Raw genomic sequence first — 24,201 nt, forward strand, 5'->3', positions numbered from 1 at the left:
TGATAAATTAGCCCGACTAATTACAAACCTAGAGCTACATTTGCCACTCAAGCGCGCAACTGTTTGGAACCCCGCCAAGGGATCCCCGCACTAAAGACTTTTAATGATTCTTGAGCTATCTACCTTATGCAGGTCCACCATTAGTCGATACAATACATACTAATACTCCAACCTAGTTGGAGTACAATGTCTGACTCTGAGGCACCAGCGCTCACACGCCCGACGGGCAAACGTACTGTTACCGGTCTCACCGCGTCGCAAATACAACATAAACGTGATCTTGATCGAAAGGCACAACGTGCTCTGCGCCAACGCACAAAACTCCGAATTCAAGAACTTGAAAATGATATTGCTCGCTTCCGAACTTCCTTTTCGCAGCGAGAGCAGACAATGATTGACGAAATTCAACTTTTGCGAGATCAGAACCGGAAACTCAAATCCTCTCTGGAAAATATCCGAAAGTATGCTCTTGGCGAGCTTTCAAGCCTGTGGGAAACGAGTCCCCCACCAGACACGCCTGATCGGGAAATTGCTGAGAAGGAAATTGAGCAATGTACGAGTCGTTCTTTACAGTTGGGCGAAGGTACCATAGGAACACAATCTATCCCTACTCATCAACCCATCCAGTCTGGTCATGACGTATATTTTTCAGTTCATCAACCGATGGACCCGAATAATTCGAATGCCACGCACGGCCACGAGTCAGGTCGACCGACGCTACCCCCCTTAACAAGTGCATTTGCGGGTCTCGTTGCAGAAAGTGGTATGTGACAGACCCCCTTGCCGATCGTGTGGAAACTTAAATTACAAGATCATCCTTGTTTGACTGATGAGACAGAGACACATCCCCACCGACAATCAAATTCCGATCAACTTACATCGCTTGATAACGTACGGACCATTCATGATCCAGCGTCTCCATCCTTTAGTCCGGGGTCAGTAGCTTGGGTACTGCCGAAACACACTTGTGCAACATGTCCCTTAGATCAAATTCTATTGGACTTCATTGCTTCGCGACGATCCATGCTTGCCCGAGGTATATCCCCGGATATTGTCCTGGGTCCTGAACACCTGTCTCCACGAGAACTCCTGGACCCGACAATCGACTCCACTTCACATCCAATAAGCCGGGTGATGGCAGATGTCCTTACTACCTTTCCACACGTAAAGCTTCCAGAAAAGCTGGCCTTCATGTACCTCATGCATCTAACCACGCGGGTAAGGAAACATTGCACTTTATCCCATTCACACACTTAGCTAAACCCATGCGTACAGTGGCAGGTATCACCAAACATCGGTAGCTATTCCCGCATGCCCGTGTGGCTCCGGCCAACTGTAACGCAGATAACCGTTCCGCATGCTGCGTGGATTGATAACATCCCTTGGTAGGCTCAAATATGCTTTTCCTCGCCCGTGTCAATTTCGCTAATGCATTTACAGGCCTCGAGTACGAGACATCCTTATTCAAAAGCCCGATCGATACCCGTTTGCCGTTTTTTCTGAGTTATATTCGGGGCATGTCACCATCAATTGGCCGTATGACCCTGAAGACATCGCTGTTGATACGGACGACGGTCCCTCATTAAACACTATATTTGAAAAACACATCCAGCGTTTGAGTAATTGGATTGCTCCTCGACAGTTTCGGGAATATTTTTCTGAATGGACATCCGATGTTTATGTTGATGAGTAGATTGAGAGATGGAAGCGAATTTCAATGATATATAGCTTTAACAATGGTTATCTCCCATCTCCTAAAGTTAAGACCAATGTACGATGATTGTTTTCAATTTCGTAAGATAATTTGTTTTCTTGACACCTTTGTCATGCTACTCGAGTCATATTTACTTGGCGAGGTAGGCGAAGCCATCTCTACCTGGGGGGTATCAATTACTGTCACTACATGACTCGAATTATGCAAAACAAATCTTTTTGCTAACGACGCACTGGTTGATTGATCGAGTTGGTTCTACTTGTTCGTTGGCATGCAGGAAACGGCCTCACAGCCCGTGGGGTATTCAAATGGGAGATATATAAGTATTTAGGGATTGTAGCATGTCCTACCTGTCCCAGTGACCTATTGATTAACTCTGTTTGTGTTATTTCCCTTGGTCCAAGTTGTTTCAAGATTCACAATGTCTGGTACAATGAGAGCTGCTCAATACAATACTGTATGTTATTGGATCATCATCCAGAGATGGCTCTGATATTCCTTTGAACCCTTATAAAATAACTATGGATGGAACCCTAAGGCTAATGAAGATGCTATATAACAGACACTCAATAAAGTTGAGGTCAATGAGATCCCAATTCCCGAGCCCGGCGAGAATGATATTCTGATTAAGAACGTTTGCGCATCGCTATGCCATTCTGATTTGGTATGATTTAATAGTTTTATATGGGATTAATATGCTGATTGTACGTTCTAGATGCTTTTCTGGGGACATACAGCGGAGAAGCCTTTGATGGAAAAAGTTACCATCGGACATGAGAATACCGGCACCGTCGCTACCCTCGGAAGAAATGTTACAGGATTCAAGATCGGTGATCCGGTAGGATGCCTTGGGTGCAGCTATGCTTGCTGTATGTCTTTATTCGGTCTTTTTTTGACCCGAAGTCCCTACATTACACGCACACGATCAAGCTTACATTACTGAATAGATGAGTGCGAAGGTTGCCGTGTTCATAATCTTCACTGTGTGGAAGGCACTGGCAGAATGCACGGCTTTACAGCACACGGACATTTTGCGGAATACTCCCTATCCGACTATAGGAATGCAATGGTTCTCCCCGCGGGAATGGATCTCACTACTGCCGCTCCTTTGTTCTGTGCGGGAATAACAGGTTAGCAAATGGAACTCGCCCATTCCTACCATTCCTATAACAACTGACCAATTCACCCCATTTTATAGCATACCACTCCGTGAAAAACTGCGGGCTCCAAGAAGGAGATTGGATCGCGATCATTGGATGTGGAGGACTGGGCCACTTGGGTAAACTCAAATATACCTGCCCATTTGCGAACCGAAGCTAACCAAATATTACAAAGCAATCCAATATGCCAAGGCATTAAAATTGAAGGTCATCGGAATTGATATTTCCGATTCGCAATTGGAATCTGCGAGGTCTCTCGGTGCTGATTTGACCTTCAACTCAGCCTCAACTCCAGGCTATGAAAAGGAGATCTTAAGCCAGACCGGCGGAGGTGCACACGCTGCTGTGGTTCTGAGTGCCTCAAATGCTGCGTACAAGGGTGCTCCTAGCGTGCTGAGGTTAGAAGCTTTCATATTCTAATTAACATCTGACCGTTCCCTAATATGTTACTGACATTTTCTCAGGATAAATGGTATTCTCATGATCATCGGCATCCCCAAGGAGAACCTGTCAATCAATGCTCTCGATATCCTCCTAGGGAAGTATCGCATCATGGGTGCAAGCAGTGGTACACCGCAGCAGATGCGGGAACCCATTGAATTCAGCCATGAGCATGGAATCAAAGTGCACATGACGACGTTCAACGACATTGGGGACATCCACAAAGTCATCGACTTGCTAGAGAATGGAAAAACCGCTGGCCGATTTGGTATAGTCTTCTAGCCTTCATGGTGTATTGCGATCATGTGGAGCTATACCGAATAAGAAGGCAAGTTTGCTACAGACGGCTCTTTCTAGCAAATGCACTCGAATGATATTTACCACACAACCAGAATTCAAACATCCCGCCTAAGGCTGACTTTTCTCGCGTCTAAGAAGGCTTTTGCTTCGTGATCACTCTTTTAAAAGTGTTGAGACTTTCTGCTGTAGGTTGATGGGACATTCGCTCCATCTTCAGAACTGATCTCTTGGCAGATGACGGAGTGTTGTCACAGGTTTAAAAGGTACTTGTATAAGAAAGATAGTTGTAGGCTAGGGTACTTAGTATTCATTTTGTTAATAATCTTGGAGTACTCGTGAGATCCATGTCCGCGCGAGGTTGATATCTTCAGGGCCCACATCTCCAGAGGTATCCGGATGACTAAAAAGCCAAGAAATTCCTCGACTAAGGAGATCTAGCTTGATTTAATTAAAAGTGAGGAATTCTGCTACTCTTCCTCCTGAGAGCTCCAGAGCTCAGGTAAATACATACTTTATAGATAAAAAATGCAGTCGCGACCGGTCTCTCCTGGGGCAAGTGCGCGATCGCCCTCACCAGATCAATCGGCCTCCGAGTATCCTTTGCAGGAGATCAGGTCACAGTACAAGGATGAAGCCCGCGATAGCAATGAACTAAGCTTTGACTTAGAGTTAGGCGATGTGCCTCTTCTGCCCTCCGAAGTGCATGGCATGGAGGCTCGGTCGGAAAAAATCGAGCGCGATCCGCCGTTTTCTTGTACACCCTCGGGATTCTATGCATGGCTTCGTGGCCCGACGCCGGCGCATGTCTATCATATTACCCCTTGGTTCCCTCATTTACAAGCCGCGCCGGCGCGTCTAATTGATCAGAAATTCCCGCACAGGAATTCAAAGATCGCACTCCTTTTTGGTGGTTTGATTTTTTGGATTATCGTGTTCTTTGCGTCCTTGAAAGCTTCTGTTGCGAGTCAAGATGTTCCGGGGTATGGGCAGCCAGTCAAGCTGTCGTGTCACCACCGTTTATGGTGTGTTTCTATTTTTATCCCCAACCAGATCATTGGATTTCGTGAACCTGACCACATATATCTAGGAGCAATGCCACGAATTGCGGACTGGATGGTGATCTTTGTCGCCCATTCGAGGACCAATCTTTCGCGTTCCGCTGCCCTTCTAGCTGTGCGGCGGCGATTCTCCTGGAGCCATATTTTGTTGGCGACCAGGAGCTCAATTACCGACCTTTAGTCGTGGGAGGCAAGCCATTTAAAGTAGATGGTCATAATAGCGGCACTTACCGTGGCGATTCGTCAATTTGCGCGTCAGCACTGCATGCAGGTCTAATTGATGACGCGACGGGTGGTTGTGGTATCCTGCACCGCACCGGCGAGCAGAAAAGCTTTCAATCTTCCACGCAGCACGGAGTTGAAAGTATCGAATTTCTCTCGAGCTTCCCGATGTCATTCCGGCTCGCCAATGAAGTGTCATCCCCAGACTCGAATGAAATGAAGCCGATCAAGTGTTCGGATGCGCGCTGGTCGCTCTTTGCCTTCACATTGATATGGACTACCATCTTGTCCTTGGTCGTGACCTCAGCACCGGCATTCTATTCCATGATATATTTCATTGTCTGGTTCCAAGTCGCCATGGCATCCGACCCACCCTCAATGGGGAGCTACTATGACCTTGTGTCAATTGCCCTTGGTCGTTTCTTGCCTGGTGCTTTTGTAGGATTCGTGCTGTATTACTTCTGCGTGCGGCACACGCTAACAGGGTTGGATGCACACTGGGACAAGACTGTTCTGTGGCTGGGCGGCTGCTGGGTTGGCGCTTTGAATACGGACACATTCGATCGCATTCCAATCTCTCGCCTCACGCCCCACGACATCCAGCAGCAACCGGGTGCTCTCACGGCTCTCATTATTGTAGTTGGTACTTTGATCACAATCGCCTTTGGTCAAGCACATTGTTTCCGTCGCGAGGGCCGCTTCTTCCCTACGATAAGCATCTATGGCGTCCTTGTTGCAGGTGTCCTCGTCCTCGTCGCCGTGCCGCACATGAACCTACGCATCCACCACTATATTCTTTCTCTTCTCTTCCTGCCTGGAACAACTCTGCAAACTCGACCCAGTCTCCTATACTCAGGCATCCTTATTGGTCTATTTATAAACGGCATCGCCCGCTGGGGCTTCGATTCGATTCTCCAAACTCCAGCCGCTCTCCTTGATGGCGCCAAACTTGGTACCGTTCCACCAAAGATATATCCCCCTTCCTTGACGGATTCGAACAACCTCGTCTTCTCTTTCCCAGACCTTGAGCCCCATGCCGACGGTCTCAGTATCCTAGTCAACGACGTCGAGCGTTTCCAGGCATTCCGACCCAAGGATGGCAAACCTTTGCCGGATTTCACTTGGTCTCGTACTTATCCCAACGAGTTGGAGTACTTCCGTTTTGGACTCGTTCACACGAATGCTTTGGGTGGTCTTTGGTATGAAGACTTTTCTCCACCTGCCGTTTGGGGCGTTGATGGTAATTTTGTTTTCCCTGATCCTGAGGTCTCCGACGAGGATCCTGAATCCGAATAGAGAACTGTGTATATGCCATCTGTACATACCCTATTCCTCTCTTGAAATAGATATCCTTGATAGATTTGCGACGTGTAGTTCTGGGATCTTGGTAGTAGTTTACTTCCCTTGGGATTAGTCCCTCGTACAGTATGTTCTTCAGTTCTTACCTGCTCACATCCGTGTGTAACGGTAAAATATCCATACTCTCAACACATCCGATTGCATCACCACATTAATCCAAACTTGGGAAATTATGCCAGTTGCTGTGGTTAGAATAAACATTCTAAGCTTTGAACATGGACTGGATTGAACGTTTCGTACCATTGATTCCAACCGTTGATACCAGGGTTCTCCCAGCCCCAAAGAGCGTCAGGTATGTCCATGCTACCTAGGCGATAACTTTCAAAGTTTCAGCGTTCTCTACAATTTATATGTACACAGAAGCTAGTTAGGTAACAGTATTGTCAGGATCCCCAGAGGTGACGTGCCCGCCCAGGGCGAATGTAGGAGAGTAAGTTTGTTTGTTCTATGTTTACTTCACATGATCAATAACGCTCCGCATTATGTATGGATAGATGGACGGGCACTTGGCCTAGCGGTTGTCGTTGGCGACATTTGGCGCGCTGCCCACTTGGAACCCGTCCATCTCAGCCTGAGTGCCGTTTGATCTCAGGTTGCCGGATCGCCTTCGGGCGATGACTTTTTTATTTTGATATTTTGATATTTTGCAATGATGGAAGACATGACCTAAAAAGCAATAAAACCACAGAACCTGAATTTATTGGGTTTCCACAGCAGATATTTCAATGGTGACCGTTCCCGTCACACATGTCGTTGTACATGTGGCATGAAATCCATGGCCACCACCCCATAATAATAATACACTTGCCTATAAGACAGGACCAAAAGTGACTGTAAGGAGCTATCATGCCTTTAGATAGTCATGACAGGATACCTGTACAATACTTTGCTTTCCGCCATCCTCTATAACCAACGCCGTGAGCTTTCCTCCCTTCACACAACCCGAGTCAAGACCTTTTGTGAATGTGCGGATAGCAAGAGAGGAAGAGGCATCATGGCCATAGACAACAGTCATTGTGTTCGAAAGCGGATCTTCAGTTGAAGTCTCGAGGCTGGAGTACAGTTTCGACTGATGTTTATACAGCTTTGACTGATGTTTATCAAACAGCTAGAGTGAAAGCATATCAGTATGACGGCAATATCAAAGGAATAAAATGGAAGGTCAAGCCATACTTTAGCCCAATGCATTCCCTTTTTTTTCGGGCTGGGTACATGGGTATCTAAATCAATGGTCCGCATAGTCATCACGCTGAGAGGGTCTTGCTTCTCAAGATCGATGCCCGGCACTAGTCCCGCATGAACAACAACCACCTGGCCGATACCTGAAACTTGGCCGACATTCAGGATTACCGGGCAGTTCTCCAGCCACTGAACTTGCTCGTCGCTCAAAGACCGCGCGAGTGCACGTTCGTTAAGTTGTCCGGATGAGAAGTGAGAGTCTTCATCATTATCGGGGGTTGTGAGGGTTTCGGTCTTCACCATCTCTTGTCGAAGAAGCAGAATGCGGTCCTCGTGGTTCCCACGAACACTAGATGCCGAATGCTGCCGAGCTAAGTCCACAACTCCTGTACTGTCTGGTCCCTTGTTGATTATGTCACCGACAAAGATAAGGTGATCGCCACCTTCTTGATTGAAGGAAACTTTTTCAAGAAGTTGCACCACTGTTGTAGCCTCGTCAATTTCAAGAATTCACGTAGTGGGGTTGGGGGGTTGGGGGGTCTTACACTCCTCTTTACAGCCATGCACATCGCCCACAATAATTAGCCGCTTCCGGGTGGATTCCCCTGTATTCCCTCCCGCTATATGCCCAGGCACCAGGTTTGGGTCCAGTATACGGATCTGAATTAAGCCGTCGATCTGAGGAGACGAATTTCCCCCGAACCACCCACCTATCTCTGTCTCAGATGTTGGATCAAGTGAATGCGATAGTGAAGTTTGCTCTTGCAGTCGCGCAGAAAGTAGGATTCGCCAACCAACCCATGCAAATATAAATAATGCGGCGCAGATCAGCAGGTAACGCCGGAGCCGCGGCGCGGAACCTACCGAGAGAGCCATTTCAGACCATCCCGGGGGTTTAATGTCATCTGATGGGGAGCCGCGCTGGGAACCTCCAGGGACTCCTGATTGCCATCTATTTCTGGCGGAATCAATCAGCGGGCGAGAAGATTGTGTAAATTGATTTGAGTAGGAGGGATGATGAGTTGTGGTCGGATAGAAGTCATCATCCGCGCTGTTGGATTTGAAGTCCCGCGGATGGGAGTCACGAGACGTCATGCTCCTGCGCCCGGGTTGGGATTTATATCCTTGAATCACAGTGTACTGTATGCTTCATATGTGCTGCATTTAACCCGAAATTGAGCGGGAATAGGTGAATGCGAAGAAGATCTGGGCAGAAAAAAAGGCTAACCCTTGCAGCTCTGACGTATATCTCAAGACCCGCTTTGTTCTGTTGGATCCCGAGGTCGTAATGCTTAACTTCTTTACGCTTTTTATGTTTCAAATTTGATTCTTGTTCTTTTAGGCGGTTTATTTGTACATTTTATACTATCCCCGGTACTGATCATACTCCTCTGCTTCCCGTCTCCGCAGGTTTACACGCTGGAGAACAGTCTGGTCATATACCTCTTCCACTTTCTTGCCACCCTTAAGCACCTCGTTCTCGTGTCGAACTGCTTCTTCCTTAGTCATACAAACCATTTCATTGATGTTCATCGGAACGGTCTTTTGTCCCTCTTTCTCAAGGCTTAGATCCATGTTCCATCCGTGAGAAGGAGTCTGCCAGGGAATGAGAGCGAGTCTGTTAGACAAGCCACTAACTACACTCTTCCCCCGGTATACTTCCTCCACAACGAATGCGATATCATCCTTGCTGAGCGGGGCGCGAAGCCCCACGGTATCTTGACCGGTGACTTGTCGAATCATCCGTTCATGCAAGCTTAACAAAGAACTCAAGATGGTATCGTAGAGTTTCTCGCGGCCCTTAGCGCCCATGTTATAGTCAAGCGGGTAGCCAGTGATAGTGCAGATAACGTGGTTGGCTACTGTGTAACCAAAGACTGCAGGCATGGTCCCCAGTACTGGGAGGATGCGGGCTCTGAAGTCAGGAAGAACTCCAAGCTCACCAACTTGACCCTTAGCGAATTCATCCTCGGGGAGAGGAAGTAGTGTAGCCTTGCCCGGGCCCGGTTTCTCTGTCGAGAATACTGCTGCAACGCCGGACGAGACGCCAAGGAGCTTCAGTCTGCGGCGTGTACTGCGGGACAAAGGATCATCCGTGCTGAGCGAGATATCGCCAACCACAACGCGAGTCGGGTCCGACTTGCATCCTGCACCCATCGACGAAATCACAGGCAAGGAGTTTGAGTGGCAGTAGTGTAGCAACTCTACCTTGGACGTAATGTTATCGATACAATCTAAGACGAAATCTGGTCGACGGCCCTGTCCATCTTGTGTCATAGACCATGGGCCGAGGAGATCCTCGGACGCGGCCTTTCCATACAGTTCATTCCGGCAATCAAAGGCAACCCACGGTGCGATTTGTTCCAATCGCCTCCGAATGCAATGGACCTTCGGCGTACCAACATCAGCCAATGTCGCAAGGGCATGTCGGTTCAGTGACGATAGGGTGACTTGATCGAAATCGATGAGCCGGATTTTGGAGACGCCCGATCGCGCCAGTGAAGCAGCGGCATGTGAACCGACACCACCACATCCGACAACGACGACGAATGATGATCGAAGCTTGGCAAGGCCTTCGTCACCGAGGAACACCCGATTGCGAGCGAGCTGTTCAAGGATCAAGTCTATCAAAGCGAGACAGAACGAATGAGATAGGTTCGCGAAAGCAAGTCATCAAAAGGTCACATACCATCATCATAGTCTCCCTGTTGAGCTCTGCGAGCCAAAGCTGCACTGCGCTCATCTTCCTTGCTCAGCTGTACTTCATTCGAGGCAATGCCAAAATCGGTGAGCTATGGTCCGATGAATCAGTTTTTTTTTTTTTACCTATAGCTTGCTAGACACTAAATGCGCCGCTTCACCGGGGCAGCTCACCATTCCCGCAGGATGCGAATCATCGATACTTGGGATCGAAGCTTTCAGGTCAAGAACAGCTTCCTTGCGCTTGTATGACTGGTACCCAAAAATAGCACTTGCGACAGCTGCGCCTGATATGACAGCTGCTGTCGCAAGCTGTCCATGGGATGAACCAGCCTGACGCTGGAGCCAAGAAGACATGCTTCCAATCACACCCGTATTTTCCGTACTCTGAGTGTTGCTCGGATTGTTTGTATTTTTTTGGGAAGCGTTTCGATCAGGTTCGTTATATCTGGTGTCCACTTCGTCAGAATCGAATCCGTAGTCGAGGTCGGCATCGTTGGGCTCTTGCCACCACTTGGATGCCGGGGGGCCCATTATGGATGTGGGATGTACTGACCATCACAAATGCCCGACCGATGCGGGCATGGACTTCTAATAATAACGGAATGTACTTTGTATGCAAGCCAATGCGTTCATCAGTGGAACCACGCTTGCTATCACGTGCTGCGGTCCTAGGTAATTGTGCGGGGACTAAGTAAGGCGGTAGGATAGGCGGTAAACGTACTGTCTGCTCGCCGCGGCATTGCCCAGCATCCTAACAACACGCAACGCTATCAGCCCCAAATTACAATTGCAACTCCGCAGCTACTTACCCCTTCACACTGCCCTATGCTCTTGCATCATCTCATTTGATAATACGTTGTTGTTGGCAGACTGATGCAGCTATCTGTCTCAATGTCACACTGCAAATCCCGCCGGAGAAAGTCGCGTCTAGGCACAGCTTGATGTTGAATCCGATAGTGTTTTGTCGGTCAATACCAGCAACTACCTCCTATCGCTTGAGAGGATGCAACAGCGGGACATTCGTTGGGCTTACTTCTTCACTATCTATCACAAAAGGTAAGTTTTTTTTTTTTTCAAATTGGTTCTCTGGTCTCTGGTTACAATGCAGATTCAATAGAATATCTTGTGTCAAGTCCTGATGATGATAACCCTCACAAGAGCTTCTCATGACATGGCGGTTAAATACACCCGTCTGGCCATGGACTTCATCCCCCTGATACGTCGGAGTGGAAGAAGACATCGGCCCACAGGTGTGTGATTGAGCAATGAACAGAGATCTGAAGAGACTCGGGCCATGATATTTCTTGCTGTTTGCTGTCTTAGCATCGTGTCAATATTTGAATGTGTTCAACTAACGTCGCTCAGCATTGCTGTACATATTCTAGACCTCAAAAATATCAACTATCCTTCGGTTCTATTCGCCAATCGCCGTGTCCCATTCCGAATACTATTCATCATGAGATGTTACGGGTCCCCGTTCTCATGTAATAGCCCAGTGATGAGAAACAGCTGTTGCATACTCCGAGGCCCTGTATATGTGCTTCGTCTGTACGCCTTTCAAGGAAACGACAAGCACGCCGGTGACGAGTGACAAAACATGGTAGTTTTCAATCTGAGGGCATATTCTATACCACTCTGTGGTTGAGAATCTTGGAGGCTTCTTTCCTGAGTCAATGCAAATTGCTTGTTTCATTTGATCGGGCTACACTTCTAATATCTCTTCGCCTTTCATAATACATAGATCAAATACAATTGTTTCGTTTCCTCAACTAGCTTTTGTTTGTTATTGTATAAACTTCATCGAGACATGGATGGTTTAGTGACTACACCTTGTCAAGGTTGATAGAAGATTGTAGCTGACCCAAAATTGTCCAATGACCATTCTCCCAAGCATCACAAATCCAGGGAGGTTGTCCACATCATAGGCTTATGTTCGGCTCAACTATATCTGTCGGGGTGTGGCTTATGTCCTCATTCTTGAGGTTCAATACCTCCCAATCAATATTGGGCCCCTTGAACTCGTCCCCTATCAAACCCCAGGAAACAAGAATGATAAGAAACAGACCCACCATCACGGGTGCACTATAGTTCATCGAGTCCAAAGCGACTGGAAGATTAGGCGGAAAACAGACCATAACACCCACGGCTGTAATCCACAGCGGCGCAAAAACATTGCAGATATATCCCCATCGGCCAAGATCATGCGGCCGCTTTGGCAGACACTGCGCACGACCTCGCGTAACAAGAATAGCCTGAGGTATAGCATAACTCAGATTCAATAGCGTCACGGCAGAGGTAATGATGGAGTTGAAAGCTGTGGTGCTGGCAAGGTATATAAGACCATAAATAGCAGCAAATACCGTAGAGGCTATAGTTGTGCGAAGCGGGAACTCGAGCTGCTTGTCTATCTTGTCGAAGAAATCCGGAAATGGAGTACCTCGGTCTCTGGCGAAGGCCCATGCAAGACGCCCACAGGTAACCCACTGTGGAGGAAGACATGCTCCGTATATAATGGTCCAGAGTATGTTAAGTGCCACGGTCACCCTTGTTGATCCTGTTGCCTGATATAATAGTTCCACGGCTGGCATCCCGGCCTTCATTACTTGGTCCATGTCCTTCATGGAAACCATCAGGACTGCTAATAGCGGTACAGCTGTACAGATACCAATGGCTAGGGTCATGTTCCTGCGATTGGTGAGTGGGCCTAACATAGAATCGGGCATCAGAGACGGCAAATGAGACAGGTCTTAGCTGACATGATCTGTGGGAGGCGACGACCCGGTGATCGCATTTTTTCCGCTATATGGATTGCTCCGTCGCTGGCACTGAAGCAATACATCGAGTTGGTAATTCCGAGAAGCCATGCGGTGCCATTGTTCCATCCACTTGTGCCCTGGTCTGATCTGATAATATATGACCCGGAGTTTGTATGTTGACGCATGACAAGAGCAATTACAAACTAAATAGCGAATCCAGACAACGCAAGGTACATGGAAAATGACGCTATGAGTGGTATTTTCTTGGGGCAGCAGAGAAGGGGCGTCACTATGCAAGATAATCGGAGTCAGCATGAAAGATAAAACAACTTGACAACCAGGGTGTCGGACTCGTCACAATAAGAGTAGTAATATACACGCATTATTCATGCCATTATTTGATCTCGAAGTCTGGATGTAGAAATTTACTGAGTTCCAGGGCTGCATTGGCTACGAGAGACAAGCCGGAGCCTGTCACCATCCACCATCCAAGTATCGACATCCAACCTGTCATAGATGCAGCAAATCTTTTGTGCTTAGGGGGTGCGATTATGTAGACAAAGTGGTATTGGCCCTATGATATGACGCCTGCGAGTTAGCTTATATATCCTAGTGAACAACCACGCTGTATATGACTTACTCCAGATGAAGGAAACGCTGAAGCCAACTCAGAAAGGCCTAAAGTTATGATCCACTGCGCAAAAAAAGCAATGATAACAGAAAACAGAGCCACTTGAGTTCCTCCATATCTGAGATTTTGTCCGAAATTGCTCAGCGCACCGACCCAAGAATTTGTTATACTACATAGTTCAGTGAATACGCGCAAAAAAACGTAGAGGGTATCATACTTGAATGCAAAGCCGAGTGATGTAACAATAGAAAATGATCGTTTAAGTACTGCTTCATGGCCCTGGGTGCGCAGAATATCATTGTCGGACACTGAGAAGCTCTTCGTTGCTTCAGGCTGAGAGCTAGCAGTGCTCTTAACCACAATATCGTGATTTGTGAGCTCACCATGGCCTTCCACTTCTTCCATTCTGGCTGGTGAAATGCTCTGGTGTGATGATTGATTTTTCTTGGAGGGGAAGCATCGGCGCAATTTCGAATTGCTCGCATCAATAGCGGGCAGTTTTACAATATTATAACTCGGTTTAGTTAGTCCGGAGTATCCAATCTTATACTTTAAGTCTACTCCTCCTATAGCCACATTATCTTTCGCCGGGTACTACCCTGCTCCTGTATCTTTTCTTGACTCCCAGTACAAAGACCAAAGTCCATTCGGCGCTCAAGAGTAAATTCTATTGGAACAAGGTAGTAAAAATACTCCAGTCAACTGCAACATTCAATAGTTACCACACCCACAGCATAACTATTGCTGCTCTTCAGGATTCATGCTAGTTTCAATTCGACGAATGATTCGGGCGGGATTGCCCGCGACAAAGTGGAAGGGAGGAACGTCCTGCAGAAGTCAGCTTTGCTTCTCTCGACGGGAACTAGAGATATCGAATCTCCATCTGCTGACCTTTGTTACCACCGAGCCAGCCCCGACTGTACTTCCCTTTCCGATACGCACGCCTGCCAGCACAATCACACTACCACCGATCCACACGTCGTCCTCAATATGCACTTCCTTTCCACATTCTGGCCCCTTCAAGCCTTGTCGAACAGCCGGATCCATGGGGTGGGTCGCACCATAGAGGCAGACATTCGGACCAAACAGTACGCGTTCCCCGATGGTGATCAGGCATGTGTCGAGCACGAGAAGGTTGAAGTTGAGAAAAGTGCCTTTGCCGACCTTGAAATTTAGACCATGATCCACAGAAATCGGCCCATCAACGACGGGATCAGTGTCTTCGAAAAGTGCCTCATCTTCTTTCGGGTCTGGGTTCAATGGTGGCATTGGGCGTGTGTCGCAGACAATACTGGAGGGAAGTATGGTCAGCACAAAGGTCACAATGGGCAATAATAAATGACCGTTCCGATCCAGTTTGTCAGGCTTACTTTCTCCACAGCTCTACTTTTCGACGTCTTGTTACAGCCCCGGCGGCATTGAAATCATCACAGGCCTTTTTACACCTTGTTCGGTTCGCCTGCAGATCCTCGTCCCATGCCCAGTATAGCTCACCACGGAGCATCTTTTGCCATTCCTTTGACTGTGCCATAGTACTTGTAGGTATGAGTGCGATACGAAGAGAAATTCTTCCAGAATTGTGGGAAACAGGCGTACCTCAATGCCTTTTGTATACGGAGGGATTAGTGATATCGAGTGTGGAGAACAGTGGGGATCCATACTTTAGCGGCGCTGTTTATACCCGAATCGGGTAGTTCAGCCAGCAGCACCTGGACTTTAGACTCTCTTCCGAAGTGATGAGTGAATGGTTGTTTCGCTGCACGGGCTACAACATAGGTAAGGAAATTGTTGCATAAAGCACCCTGCAGTCTGCTCCTTGCATGGCATCGCCATGATTGATCGGTAATTTGAAAGAACTATGTTGTATTAGCACACAAGCACTCCTGGGTCAAGGAAATGCATCTTCAAAGGACTTAGTATACTATGTAAACATAAATTTGAAAAAAAAAAGAGTCCTGGGATATCTTTCTAGCTCAATGTAAGACAGTGGGGCAATAGAAAAGCTACAGGTGTGGAAAATTGTTTCGGCCTCAGGCAGCGATCGGTATAACACCGGAACGGAAGAACCTATTAATCTCCTATATTTAAAAACAACATCGGTGCTTCTCGTCAATTTTGTATTCGCGACTAGGCATGTACCCAGCCTGTGTTCATATTTGAAGTCGTTGGCTACAAGGCTATAGCTGTATGACGCACCCAGGATGGCTCTAATTCCGAGCTTGTGCGGGCAACAAACCGCAACGCCTGTTTAATAGGTACCAGCACGCGCTTGCTAACCCGAAGATTTATCCACATAGCCTCCCGCAAGTTTCAGACAATAACACCTTACCTTGTTGTTAAAGGGTATTTTGAGTGCCTATCGTCCTATCACTGCGGTCAAATTGTTCTCCTAGTTTGTCAGCTACATCCGAGGAAACATTTCTTCTCTTCTGCTTCTTATACGCGTGATAGAATTCTAGTCGTGGGTTTTGTGGGTTATGTTATTCTGTTGTTTTCTCTTTCTCGCCCTGTGATGAGTTCGTCCAAGAGACGAATATAAGCCAATTCTGCAGGCATCTGCTCGACGACGGCTCCATCATGGCACTTTGCGCCTCTGGACCGTGTATACAGCTGGAAGCCGGTTATGAAATCCGAGAGCAACCTGAGGGCGAGTTTTCTTTTATTTTTGTGGCTTTCACTATGTACATATAGTATGTCGACAGAATCAAATGGAATAAGCCATTGTAGTGTCTGTTCCTGTTTCATACTATCGCTAGTTGTAGGTTGACTGGAGGTATCCATCGAGCCCTTAGAACTGCAAATAAATCGGAGAAGAGGTATGTCATTTCGCAAATGTAGAACGCCTGCTAAATGCCAAAAGTCGCACGCTTAACGACGAATGTACAAATTTATATTATTTTCTATCGCGTTGGACGCAAAGCGCCACGCGACTAGCGCAGGAACTTGCCCAATGCGCCACCGATATTTTTGAGATCTAACAAGAAAGTGTCATGACCGAACAGCGACAAGTCGTCGCCAAGCTCAACATGCTCAACATTTGCATTGCCTCCAGCACGGAGTGTCTCGGCGATCTCCCGCTGCTGCCACGCCGGGAAGAGGATATCACTTGCAACACCCATGACAAGCACAGGATGATTCTTGAGAGACGCAAGGCCGGCAACAAGATCCCGCGGGGGGCCATCTACTGACTCAGCAGAGACGGACTCATCCAGCGGGGTCTTGGAGGCTGAGCCAGGTTGCTCCTCATAGGGTTTGTCTGGAAGAGTCAGACTACAAGCGGGATCCGAGGCATTTAACACGTCACCACCGCGTGCGATGCGCTCCTCAGATTCTGCGCGACGTTTCAGAGTCGCAGTCTGATGAGCATGGCCGAGATCGAACAAGTCCATGGCCTTGGAGACATAAAGAAGACTGTTGGGATCGTATTCGAGGCAGAACTTCTCGCCAGCATGATCGAGGTACGTCTCGATAAGGAAGTCGGGGCACAGAGCTGGCTGCTTGCTGGGGTCTGCACGCTGGCGGCCAAATCGCATCTCCCATTCTGGCCCGCTGCGGTACGTCACGGTTGCAATCTCGCGCGCTAGCTTCATACCAGAGTGGGGTGGGATTCCGTCGTAGTAGAATCCACGGGCCCAGTTGGGGTCCATCATCAGCACCTGCCGCTGCGTGTGTCGCATCGCTATACTGTAAGGGTGGCTGCGCGCGCAACCGCTAATGCTGACGATCTTGTTAACCCGCTCTGGGAAGAGAACACCTGCGGCGAGACTCTGCATGCCGCCCATGCTGGATCCTACTGAGGCAGCGAGTTTCTTGATTCCTAAGCCATCGAGAAGCCGGAACTGAGCGCGCACCATATCGTTCAAGGTGAGGATCGGGAAGCGGGTTGCGTATCGCTTTCCGTCGGACGGGTCGAGGGAAGACGGGCCTGTGCTGCCGTAACATCCTCCGAGAACATTGGTGCAAATAACGTGATATTTATCGGTGTCCAGTGGCAATCCAGGGCCAATGAACTTCTCCCACCACCCAGGCTTTGGGTTGGACGCTGTGCTATGGGCGTGACTTGAGGCGGACAAGCCGGTATGCAGGAGGATGGCGTTGCTTTTGTCGCCGTTCAATTGCCCCCATGTTTCGTATGCAACATCAAATTCCGTGAGCACACCACCCCAGTCGAGCAGAAGTGGTTGTTCACAGTGGTATGACTCGTGTTGTCCGGTGGTGTATGAAGGTTCGGGGCCGGATTGCAGCGACCGAGCGGAGAGTTGCGCCGACTTCGCTTCTTGGGCGTCAAGACAGGGGAATGACATTGCTGGGTTGGAGGAGTCTCTTTCAGTTGCCTCCGCGATGACTGCTGCTGATTTTCGCGGTGACACGGTATGTAATGGGCGTGTGGTCTTCCATTGTGCCGATAAAGACCGATACGGGCCCGCGGGGTTCAGGGAATTGCCTTGTCGCCATGGCCGTGTTCGAATTGTGCGTGAAGCAGCCCGAGCGGCGCCTTGAAAGGATTGCATTATAAAAGGCCAATATCTGTGAGAGTCAAGAAAGAAACCTTCCTAAATTGAAAGCTAACTATCGGGGGAAATATGTGGATACCTCAGGCGCTAAACAGTGGCGTCATCACCGACATCGGTGATTGGTGGAGAGTTGAGTTGAAGTATACGATGTGCAACATACGGCAGATATTGTTCGCAACTTTTATCAGACAAGCTAGAGACTCATTGTAATATTTATAAATTGAATCCTTCCGCAAACACGCTAAAGGTAGGAAGTATGCGGAATTTTGCTTTTGATAGATCCAAGAAATTACTCGTACATAATTATTTGGTACTTCGATGTTCTATGTATATTATCTAGATGGGGTATGTCGCCTATAAGAGTAAACAGTCCCAAAAGCCCTAGAGTTTGGCAGATCTGGTTTAATTTTTATTGAAAGGACGCTGTTGATTCTACAATGCAGATTTGATATTAAATTTCCAACCTTAGAATCCAATCCAAGCTCGTATCACTATTAGAGCTTGTAGCGGGTCACCATTAAACTACCCACACATATTAGGCAAAAGACTAAGCTTTTGGAGCTATATATATATTGCATTTCTATACAGTCTATTGTTCGGATCAAGAGTTGTCGATGGTGTTAAACGAATGCTATAGAATTAGATATCTCGGGATGATCATCACCTATTCTAGATACGAGCAACCTCATGTGGGGATAGACGCTATAACAAATTATGTAATTTATGTAGCAGGATCATTGCTTGTTAATGATGTAGACATATATCAAAACATAACTAAAAGACCGAACAAAGAATGAATAAAGAACGAACAACCACAGAAGCTTACTAGTTTAATACAATGGAAGGCCACGTGAGCGGCTCCACTCCGGCTACAAGCTGCTTCCGGCATACGCAATCCTTTTATTTTACTTGTACACGTCTAACCAAACTGGTCAGCAAGACGACAAATTACTCGCTGCCAGACAGCGTGGCCTTTTTTTTTAATCCAATCTCTCCTATATTGCTGTTCTGTGGTTCCAGTGACCGGGCATTCTTACTAGTTTTTTTTTTCGGGCCTCCTATCCTGATTCCGGGTTGAGCATATCTCCGACCATCGAGGTCACATCGAAGACTCTTGTACCGATATGTCACCCTCTCAACTTCTTGAGCCCAGGATTTGAAATCGTTCGACTGTCACACCTCACATCCGCCGAACGAATTGCATACCGGGACTATTCAAATTCCCCGCGCTTGTGAATCACAGAACACAAGTACGGAGGCATTGATTCCTATCTTTCGATCAATTTACAGCTGTCGCAAGATCAGCGAGTTATTTTCCGATTGCTCCATCCTCATCGCCTGTCATGATCACTCCACGCAAGGTGTTGCTCACCCTACTCTGCGTGATCACCTTTGTTCTCATCCTCCGCTCGTTCCGAGAACCTGAAGTTTCTGGGGCGCCTGGGTACAAACCAGTGAAAAAGATATCAGAAGAAGAGGAGGAAGCGATAGCAAATTCAGCACGGAAAACACCACCGCAAGGTCGAGCCCAATTGCCCCTCGGCGCATCACCGACTGCACCGCTTCGCGAACGCCTCCGGTATCAATTCCCCTATGAAATCGAAAGCAGATTTCCCGCATATATCTGGCAAACATGGAAGTACAACCCGGGGTCGTTCTGGTTTGACGAAGACCTTCGTGGTCCCGAGGCCAGCTGGACGGAGATGCACCCCGGCTTCACCCATGAAGTCATCCCTGACGAGACACAGCAACACCTGATCAAGTATCTATATGGATCAGTTCCAGATGTATTTGAGGCATATGATTCGCTGCCGCTGGGCATCATGAAGGCGGATTTCTTCCGATACTTAGTTCTTTTAGCGCGTGGGGGAGTATACAGCGATATCGACACTTCGGCACTCAAGCCTGCGCACACGTGGCTCCCCGAAGAACTTGATCGATCGACTATTGGATTCATTGTTGGCATTGAGGCCGATCCTGACCGCGATGACTGGCAAGAATGGTATTCGCGCCGTCTTCAGTTCTGCCAGTGGACATTTGTGTCGAAACCCGGGCACCCGATTCTTCGTGATATGGTGGCTTATATCACCGAGCAGGCTCTGCGAATGAAAAAGACAGGCATCCTCAAGGTTGGCAAGATGGATAAGACTATTATGGAGTTCACGGGGCCAGGAGCCTGGACAGATGCTATCTTCCGCTACTTCAATAACCCGGCGTACTTCAATATCAAACCCGGCGATAAAAACATTACCTACGAGGACTTCAGCCACCAAACCAAACACCGCAAGGTCGGGGATGTGGTTATTCTGCCCATTACTAGCTTTAGCCCCGGTGTGGGGCAGATGGGTGCGGGGGATTCGGATGATCCCATGGCTTTTGTGAAGCACAATTTCGGAGGCAAGTCTTGATATAATGTTCTTTTAGACTCATATGGACATAATACTAACATCTTGACTTTAGGCACATGGAAAACAGACCCATCGCTGTGAAAACGCCCCAATCTTATCTTATTCGATTTCAACACTGTACACTGTTACAGTATCAGAGACCTATTGCAGGTCTTTACATCAGTTCATCTCAACCTTTGCTCCGATTTCATCATCCACGCCTCCCTTCTAGGTCTTCTAATTGTCTTTGCTCCTGTCATAGAGCTCTCAAATCTCTGGCATCGAACTGTCATCATCGGTGCCTTTGGGCATGACTGCGCAAGCTTTCAACCCGTTCCATGTTTCATGATACCTGTTCATATGATTCCCCCACTTTGTTTTTCGTTGTTATATACACTATTTTTTGTATTTTCTTTTTTTTTCTGCTCAGTAAATGATTTGCTACTACTATACTACCTGCTTATAGATTTCAGTCCAATTGTTGTGATACAACAACACGACTTTTCGAAAATTCCCCATTACACACGAATGGAGATCTGATCTACCAGTTTCTTGCCCGGATATCCATTAGTTGGATGAACCTAGATTATATACGACTGAGTTGCAACAGTAATATATAATTGTCTGTGCTCCGCTAAGGCAACTCGATGAGCTTGCGGAAACATCGATGTAGGTAACGTTTTCAACCGAGTCTAGTACCCAATAGAAGCGTAATGTATTACATGGGATAGTTCTCGTTTTTCTATAGATTGCTGAAGTGGGGCAATATTGTTGCCGGTTTTTATACTGTATTATCATGAGCTACGCAATCTCACGTACTGTGATATCCTACTTGCGGCGAGAAACTAATATGGCTGTGATTCTAAATGTGACCCTAAATTCTGAATTTGTTTATATATACGGGCCTGTATATCTCGAGCTATTACCATTGACATGGGTGACTGCTTCGACTACTTCCGAGGCTTGATTGCAGTCGTAGGCTCGACATAATCGAAATGACCCAAGCCCGCGAGGAAGGACACGTGCTGTGGACCCTGGGGCATAAAGCCAGCCAAGTTGAGGAAGTTGTGCGGGAAGCCGAGATCAAAGTCGTAGCCCTTGTCAACCTCTGCTATATCCTCGGGAGTGAGCTCCAGGCTTAAGGCCTCGACATTAGCCTTGAGATGAGAGACTTTGTTTCCGCCAACCATGGGGAAGATATACGGAGCCTAACCCGGTTAGTGGAAGAAAATTTCATGAGAACAATGTACTTTTACCTTCTGTAGTGCATAAGCGAGCGCAACGGACGTAATGGGGACTTGATGGCGCTTGGCGACAGCATCCAATGCGGCCGACACCTGTTCTTCGCGGCCCGTCTTGACATGAGGCGTCTGACGACCACCTTCCTTGGGGGCGGCATCGGGTGAGCGGAAATATCCTACAGTCATTAATAAAAAAAGATTATCTTCGAAGTGGAGAAAGACTTACCACTGCCGAGCACACCCCACGGGTGAATAGCCATGCCCTCATCCCGAGCCATAGGGATGATATCACGCTCAAGATCGCGCATCATAGCCGAATACCGACCCTGATAGACCGAGAACGGACGGAGGCCATGCTCGCGCGCATAAGCATTAGCCTTGGTAACGACCCAAGCAGGCGTGTCGCTGATCCCCAGATACAGGACCTTGCCCTGTTGCACGAGGGTATTAAGTGATTGCATCAGCTCAGGGATGGAGGTTGCAAAGTCCCACGCATGAACATAGTACAGGTCAATATAATCGACCTGAAGACGCTTCAAGCTGTCGTCGACAGCCACGCGCATGCTCTTAGTGCCCGTACCACCGTAGTTGCTCTGCTGCACGGGCTTGCCGAAGATCGGGCTCAGCGTGTACTTGGTTGCGAGCACGATCTCGGACCGTCGTCCTGTCTTCTGCAGCCACTCGCCGATCCACTCTTCGCTCTGTCCAAATTGGTACATGTTGGCGGTGTCAATGAAATTACCTCCTAGGTCGTAGTAGGCGTCCAGGAGCTCGAATGCCTGCTCCTTTGTACATTCACCCATCATACCCTTCCAGTTGTCGCCCAGACCTAGATAATACTTTGTTAGTATGCTTTTCGATAGAAAAAAAAAAGAGTTCTTACTCATGCCGCCTAGCGACAGCGGGCTGACACGCACCGACGCTGAGGGGGCCAGGAGACGGTGGCGGCCCAGGACGCTCTTGGGAGGAGGGGGTGGAGGAGGCATTTTCTTAGATTAGGTTGGTTTATATAAGGAGTTCGCTGTAATACTTGTAGAACTGCTCTGAAGTTTCGATTCACTTAGTCTGGCTCTTCAAGGTTTGATTCGAATGCCACGACATAGAGGGGAGGGAGGCATCGCCTTAATAACTTGAAGCCGAACGAACATATCGTCGGATGGTCAGTTCCCTCTGAGATCCATTTTAGTGGTGCTACGGCTTTAAATTCTTAACTCCTTCTCTTTCCCTCTGTTTTAGTTGAAGTTCATCTGTAGGGGTCCGATGGTGCATGAATGGATCGGCTTTTGTCGGCTTTTGCATCATCACAACCCCTGTCACCATCGTCGGATTTTGGATTAACGGTGCATTTATATGTCAAGTGCTTAGCAATCCAATTGATATCAAGGTCTACGGTATTTGATTTACTTAACTCCGTCCATTTTCATTCCTCAATCCATCAACCGGGGCCCGATGGTGCATACATAAAGGCCAGCTTTAGTAACCCCTATCATGGTGACCAACCCGTTGATAGATTCAGCTTTTGGTGCTATGTCGAGTAAATTTATTGCCGCAAGGGAAATTTACGCGCACAATTCAGACTAGCTTTGCATTCAGGCGATGTGTTCTGGGTTTTATAGTACACATATCACAACGCTGCTACCCCCTACTCAATATCAATCTCAAGCCCTGGGAGAATTTCGACCTTGCCGCACTTGGGGCCCTCCAAAGCTAACTTGATAGTCACCTCTGGACTTTCTTCATATCTCAACAAAGATATAATGTGCCTTCCAGTGGCTGACCCTGAAGGAACCTCATATTCCCAACCTTGATCATCCGAAATCGTTGGAGTTTCATCGTATATCGATGCGTATGTCTTTCCTAGATTTGAGAGATCTTTCTCGGGAACAAACAATGACAATGAAGCAACACCATGCACGCCGGAGGGATGCTGAGTCAAGGCCGGTTCAACCTCATAAGGAACGCGTAATTCTCTGGGTGTTTTGTCTAAACACCAAAAAGGCAGCCAGCCAGGCGAAATCGGGCTACCAAGTGCATCTGTTGGCGCACTAATTTTCCACTCCAGTATCGTTCCGTCTTCTCTCTTGCGTCCCCCGAATGCTGGCTCCCCATACAAGAAGCCTGTGTCGGCGTTCAAGACTCGTTGCTTGGTGGGACTGAAATCGCGACCAGGAGGATACGTAAATGCCCAGTCGATGATAGAGCCTTCTTTGAGAGTTCCCCAGCGATGCTTCTTGCGCCGCTCATGATCGATATTGTCATGAAATGCGATGAATTCAATATAAACCCCATCCTGGAAAAACACTAGCTTGTTCGATGTAAGTCCATCTGCATGAGTCCCGCCAGGAGCAACAATAAAGATATCTCGGAGCCGTTCAGACAACCCCAGGAGGGTATCATGCGACACGAGAATGACAATGTGGTCAAGGGTAGGCAATAGATCAGTTTGGCGAGACATCTTGAGCAATTGTATACTTACTTCTACCGGGGGGTAGTTCGGTATAAATTCAAATGTCGTACTAAATATTTATTGTATATT

General features: G+C 47.8%; 12 protein-coding genes across 12 annotated transcripts; 5 read left to right on the forward strand and 7 right to left on the reverse strand.

Moving 5' to 3' along the window:
• Positions 1–186: 186 nt before the first annotated feature.
• Positions 187–1,693, forward strand: N7479_005656 (bZIP transcription factor; the record flags this gene model as incomplete). The annotated part of the gene is made up of 5 exons (XM_057253352.1): positions 187–553; positions 653–763; positions 986–1,218; positions 1,276–1,385; positions 1,441–1,693. 5 exons carry the CDS (start codon positions 187–189, stop codon positions 1,691–1,693), a joined length of 1,074 nt encoding a protein of 357 aa, XP_057107214.1.
• A 442-nt stretch (positions 1,694–2,135) lies between these two features.
• On the forward strand, positions 2,136–3,597 carry N7479_005657 (zinc-dependent alcohol dehydrogenase; the record flags this gene model as incomplete). Its single annotated transcript, XM_057253353.1, has 7 exons — positions 2,136–2,171; positions 2,277–2,378; positions 2,430–2,583; positions 2,662–2,844; positions 2,913–2,993; positions 3,050–3,272; positions 3,339–3,597. The coding sequence occupies 7 exons, from the start codon at positions 2,136–2,138 to the stop codon at positions 3,595–3,597; spliced, it is 1,038 nt and encodes a 345-aa protein (XP_057107215.1).
• Positions 3,598–4,140: 543 nt separating this feature from the next.
• Positions 4,141–6,191, forward strand: N7479_005658 (LCCL domain-containing protein; the record flags this gene model as incomplete). The annotated part of the gene is made up of 2 exons (XM_057253354.1): positions 4,141–4,637; positions 4,703–6,191. 2 exons carry the CDS (start codon positions 4,141–4,143, stop codon positions 6,189–6,191), a joined length of 1,986 nt encoding a protein of 661 aa, XP_057107216.1.
• A 278-nt stretch (positions 6,192–6,469) lies between these two features.
• On the forward strand, positions 6,470–6,840 carry N7479_005659 (uncharacterized protein; the record flags this gene model as incomplete). The annotated part of the gene is made up of 3 exons (XM_057253355.1): positions 6,470–6,546; positions 6,633–6,676; positions 6,749–6,840. 3 exons carry the CDS (start codon positions 6,470–6,472, stop codon positions 6,838–6,840), a joined length of 213 nt encoding a protein of 70 aa, XP_057107217.1.
• Positions 6,841–7,098: 258 nt separating this feature from the next.
• N7479_005660 (Molybdenum cofactor biosynthesis MoeB) lies at positions 7,099–10,886 on the reverse strand (the record flags this gene model as incomplete). The annotated part of the gene is made up of 8 exons (XM_057253356.1): positions 7,099–7,344; positions 7,428–7,915; positions 7,979–8,385; positions 8,821–10,057; positions 10,123–10,225; positions 10,308–10,684; positions 10,707–10,804; positions 10,858–10,886. 8 exons carry the CDS (start codon positions 10,884–10,886, stop codon positions 7,099–7,101), a joined length of 2,985 nt encoding a protein of 994 aa, XP_057107218.1.
• A 1,169-nt stretch (positions 10,887–12,055) lies between these two features.
• N7479_005661 (uncharacterized protein) lies at positions 12,056–13,275 on the reverse strand (the record flags this gene model as incomplete). Its single annotated transcript, XM_057253357.1, has 4 exons — positions 12,056–12,821; positions 12,893–13,095; positions 13,127–13,181; positions 13,244–13,275. The coding sequence occupies 4 exons, from the start codon at positions 13,273–13,275 to the stop codon at positions 12,056–12,058; spliced, it is 1,056 nt and encodes a 351-aa protein (XP_057107219.1).
• An 11-nt stretch (positions 13,276–13,286) lies between these two features.
• Positions 13,287–13,928, reverse strand: N7479_005662 (uncharacterized protein; the record flags this gene model as incomplete). The annotated part of the gene is made up of 2 exons (XM_057253358.1): positions 13,287–13,466; positions 13,533–13,928. The coding sequence occupies 2 exons, from the start codon at positions 13,926–13,928 to the stop codon at positions 13,287–13,289; spliced, it is 576 nt and encodes a 191-aa protein (XP_057107220.1).
• Positions 13,929–14,261: 333 nt separating this feature from the next.
• Positions 14,262–15,027, reverse strand: N7479_005663 (sugar O-acetyltransferase; the record flags this gene model as incomplete). The annotated part of the gene is made up of 3 exons (XM_057253359.1): positions 14,262–14,351; positions 14,415–14,814; positions 14,894–15,027. 3 exons carry the CDS (start codon positions 15,025–15,027, stop codon positions 14,262–14,264), a joined length of 624 nt encoding a protein of 207 aa, XP_057107221.1.
• A 1,426-nt stretch (positions 15,028–16,453) lies between these two features.
• N7479_005664 (homoserine O-acetyltransferase family protein) lies at positions 16,454–18,034 on the reverse strand (the record flags this gene model as incomplete). The annotated part of the gene is made up of 1 exon (XM_057253360.1): positions 16,454–18,034. One exon carries the CDS (start codon positions 18,032–18,034, stop codon positions 16,454–16,456), a length of 1,581 nt encoding a protein of 526 aa, XP_057107222.1.
• Positions 18,035–19,380: 1,346 nt separating this feature from the next.
• N7479_005665 (glycosyltransferase family 32 protein) lies at positions 19,381–20,445 on the forward strand (the record flags this gene model as incomplete). The annotated part of the gene is made up of 1 exon (XM_057253361.1): positions 19,381–20,445. One exon carries the CDS (start codon positions 19,381–19,383, stop codon positions 20,443–20,445), a length of 1,065 nt encoding a protein of 354 aa, XP_057107223.1.
• Positions 20,446–21,374: 929 nt separating this feature from the next.
• On the reverse strand, positions 21,375–22,651 carry N7479_005666 (uncharacterized protein; the record flags this gene model as incomplete). The annotated part of the gene is made up of 4 exons (XM_057253362.1): positions 21,375–21,632; positions 21,681–21,841; positions 21,892–22,494; positions 22,549–22,651. The coding sequence occupies 4 exons, from the start codon at positions 22,649–22,651 to the stop codon at positions 21,375–21,377; spliced, it is 1,125 nt and encodes a 374-aa protein (XP_057107224.1).
• Positions 22,652–23,307: 656 nt separating this feature from the next.
• On the reverse strand, positions 23,308–24,120 carry N7479_005667 (VOC family protein; the record flags this gene model as incomplete). The annotated part of the gene is made up of 1 exon (XM_057253363.1): positions 23,308–24,120. The coding sequence occupies one exon, from the start codon at positions 24,118–24,120 to the stop codon at positions 23,308–23,310; it is 813 nt and encodes a 270-aa protein (XP_057107225.1).
• Positions 24,121–24,201: the final 81 nt, after the last annotated feature.

This window comes from Penicillium vulpinum (assembly GCF_028829585.1).
Source record: "Penicillium vulpinum strain IBT 29486 chromosome Unknown utg000003l_segment0_segment0, whole genome shotgun sequence".
In the NCBI taxonomy this organism is placed as follows: Eukaryota; Fungi; Ascomycota; class Eurotiomycetes; order Eurotiales; family Aspergillaceae; genus Penicillium; species Penicillium vulpinum.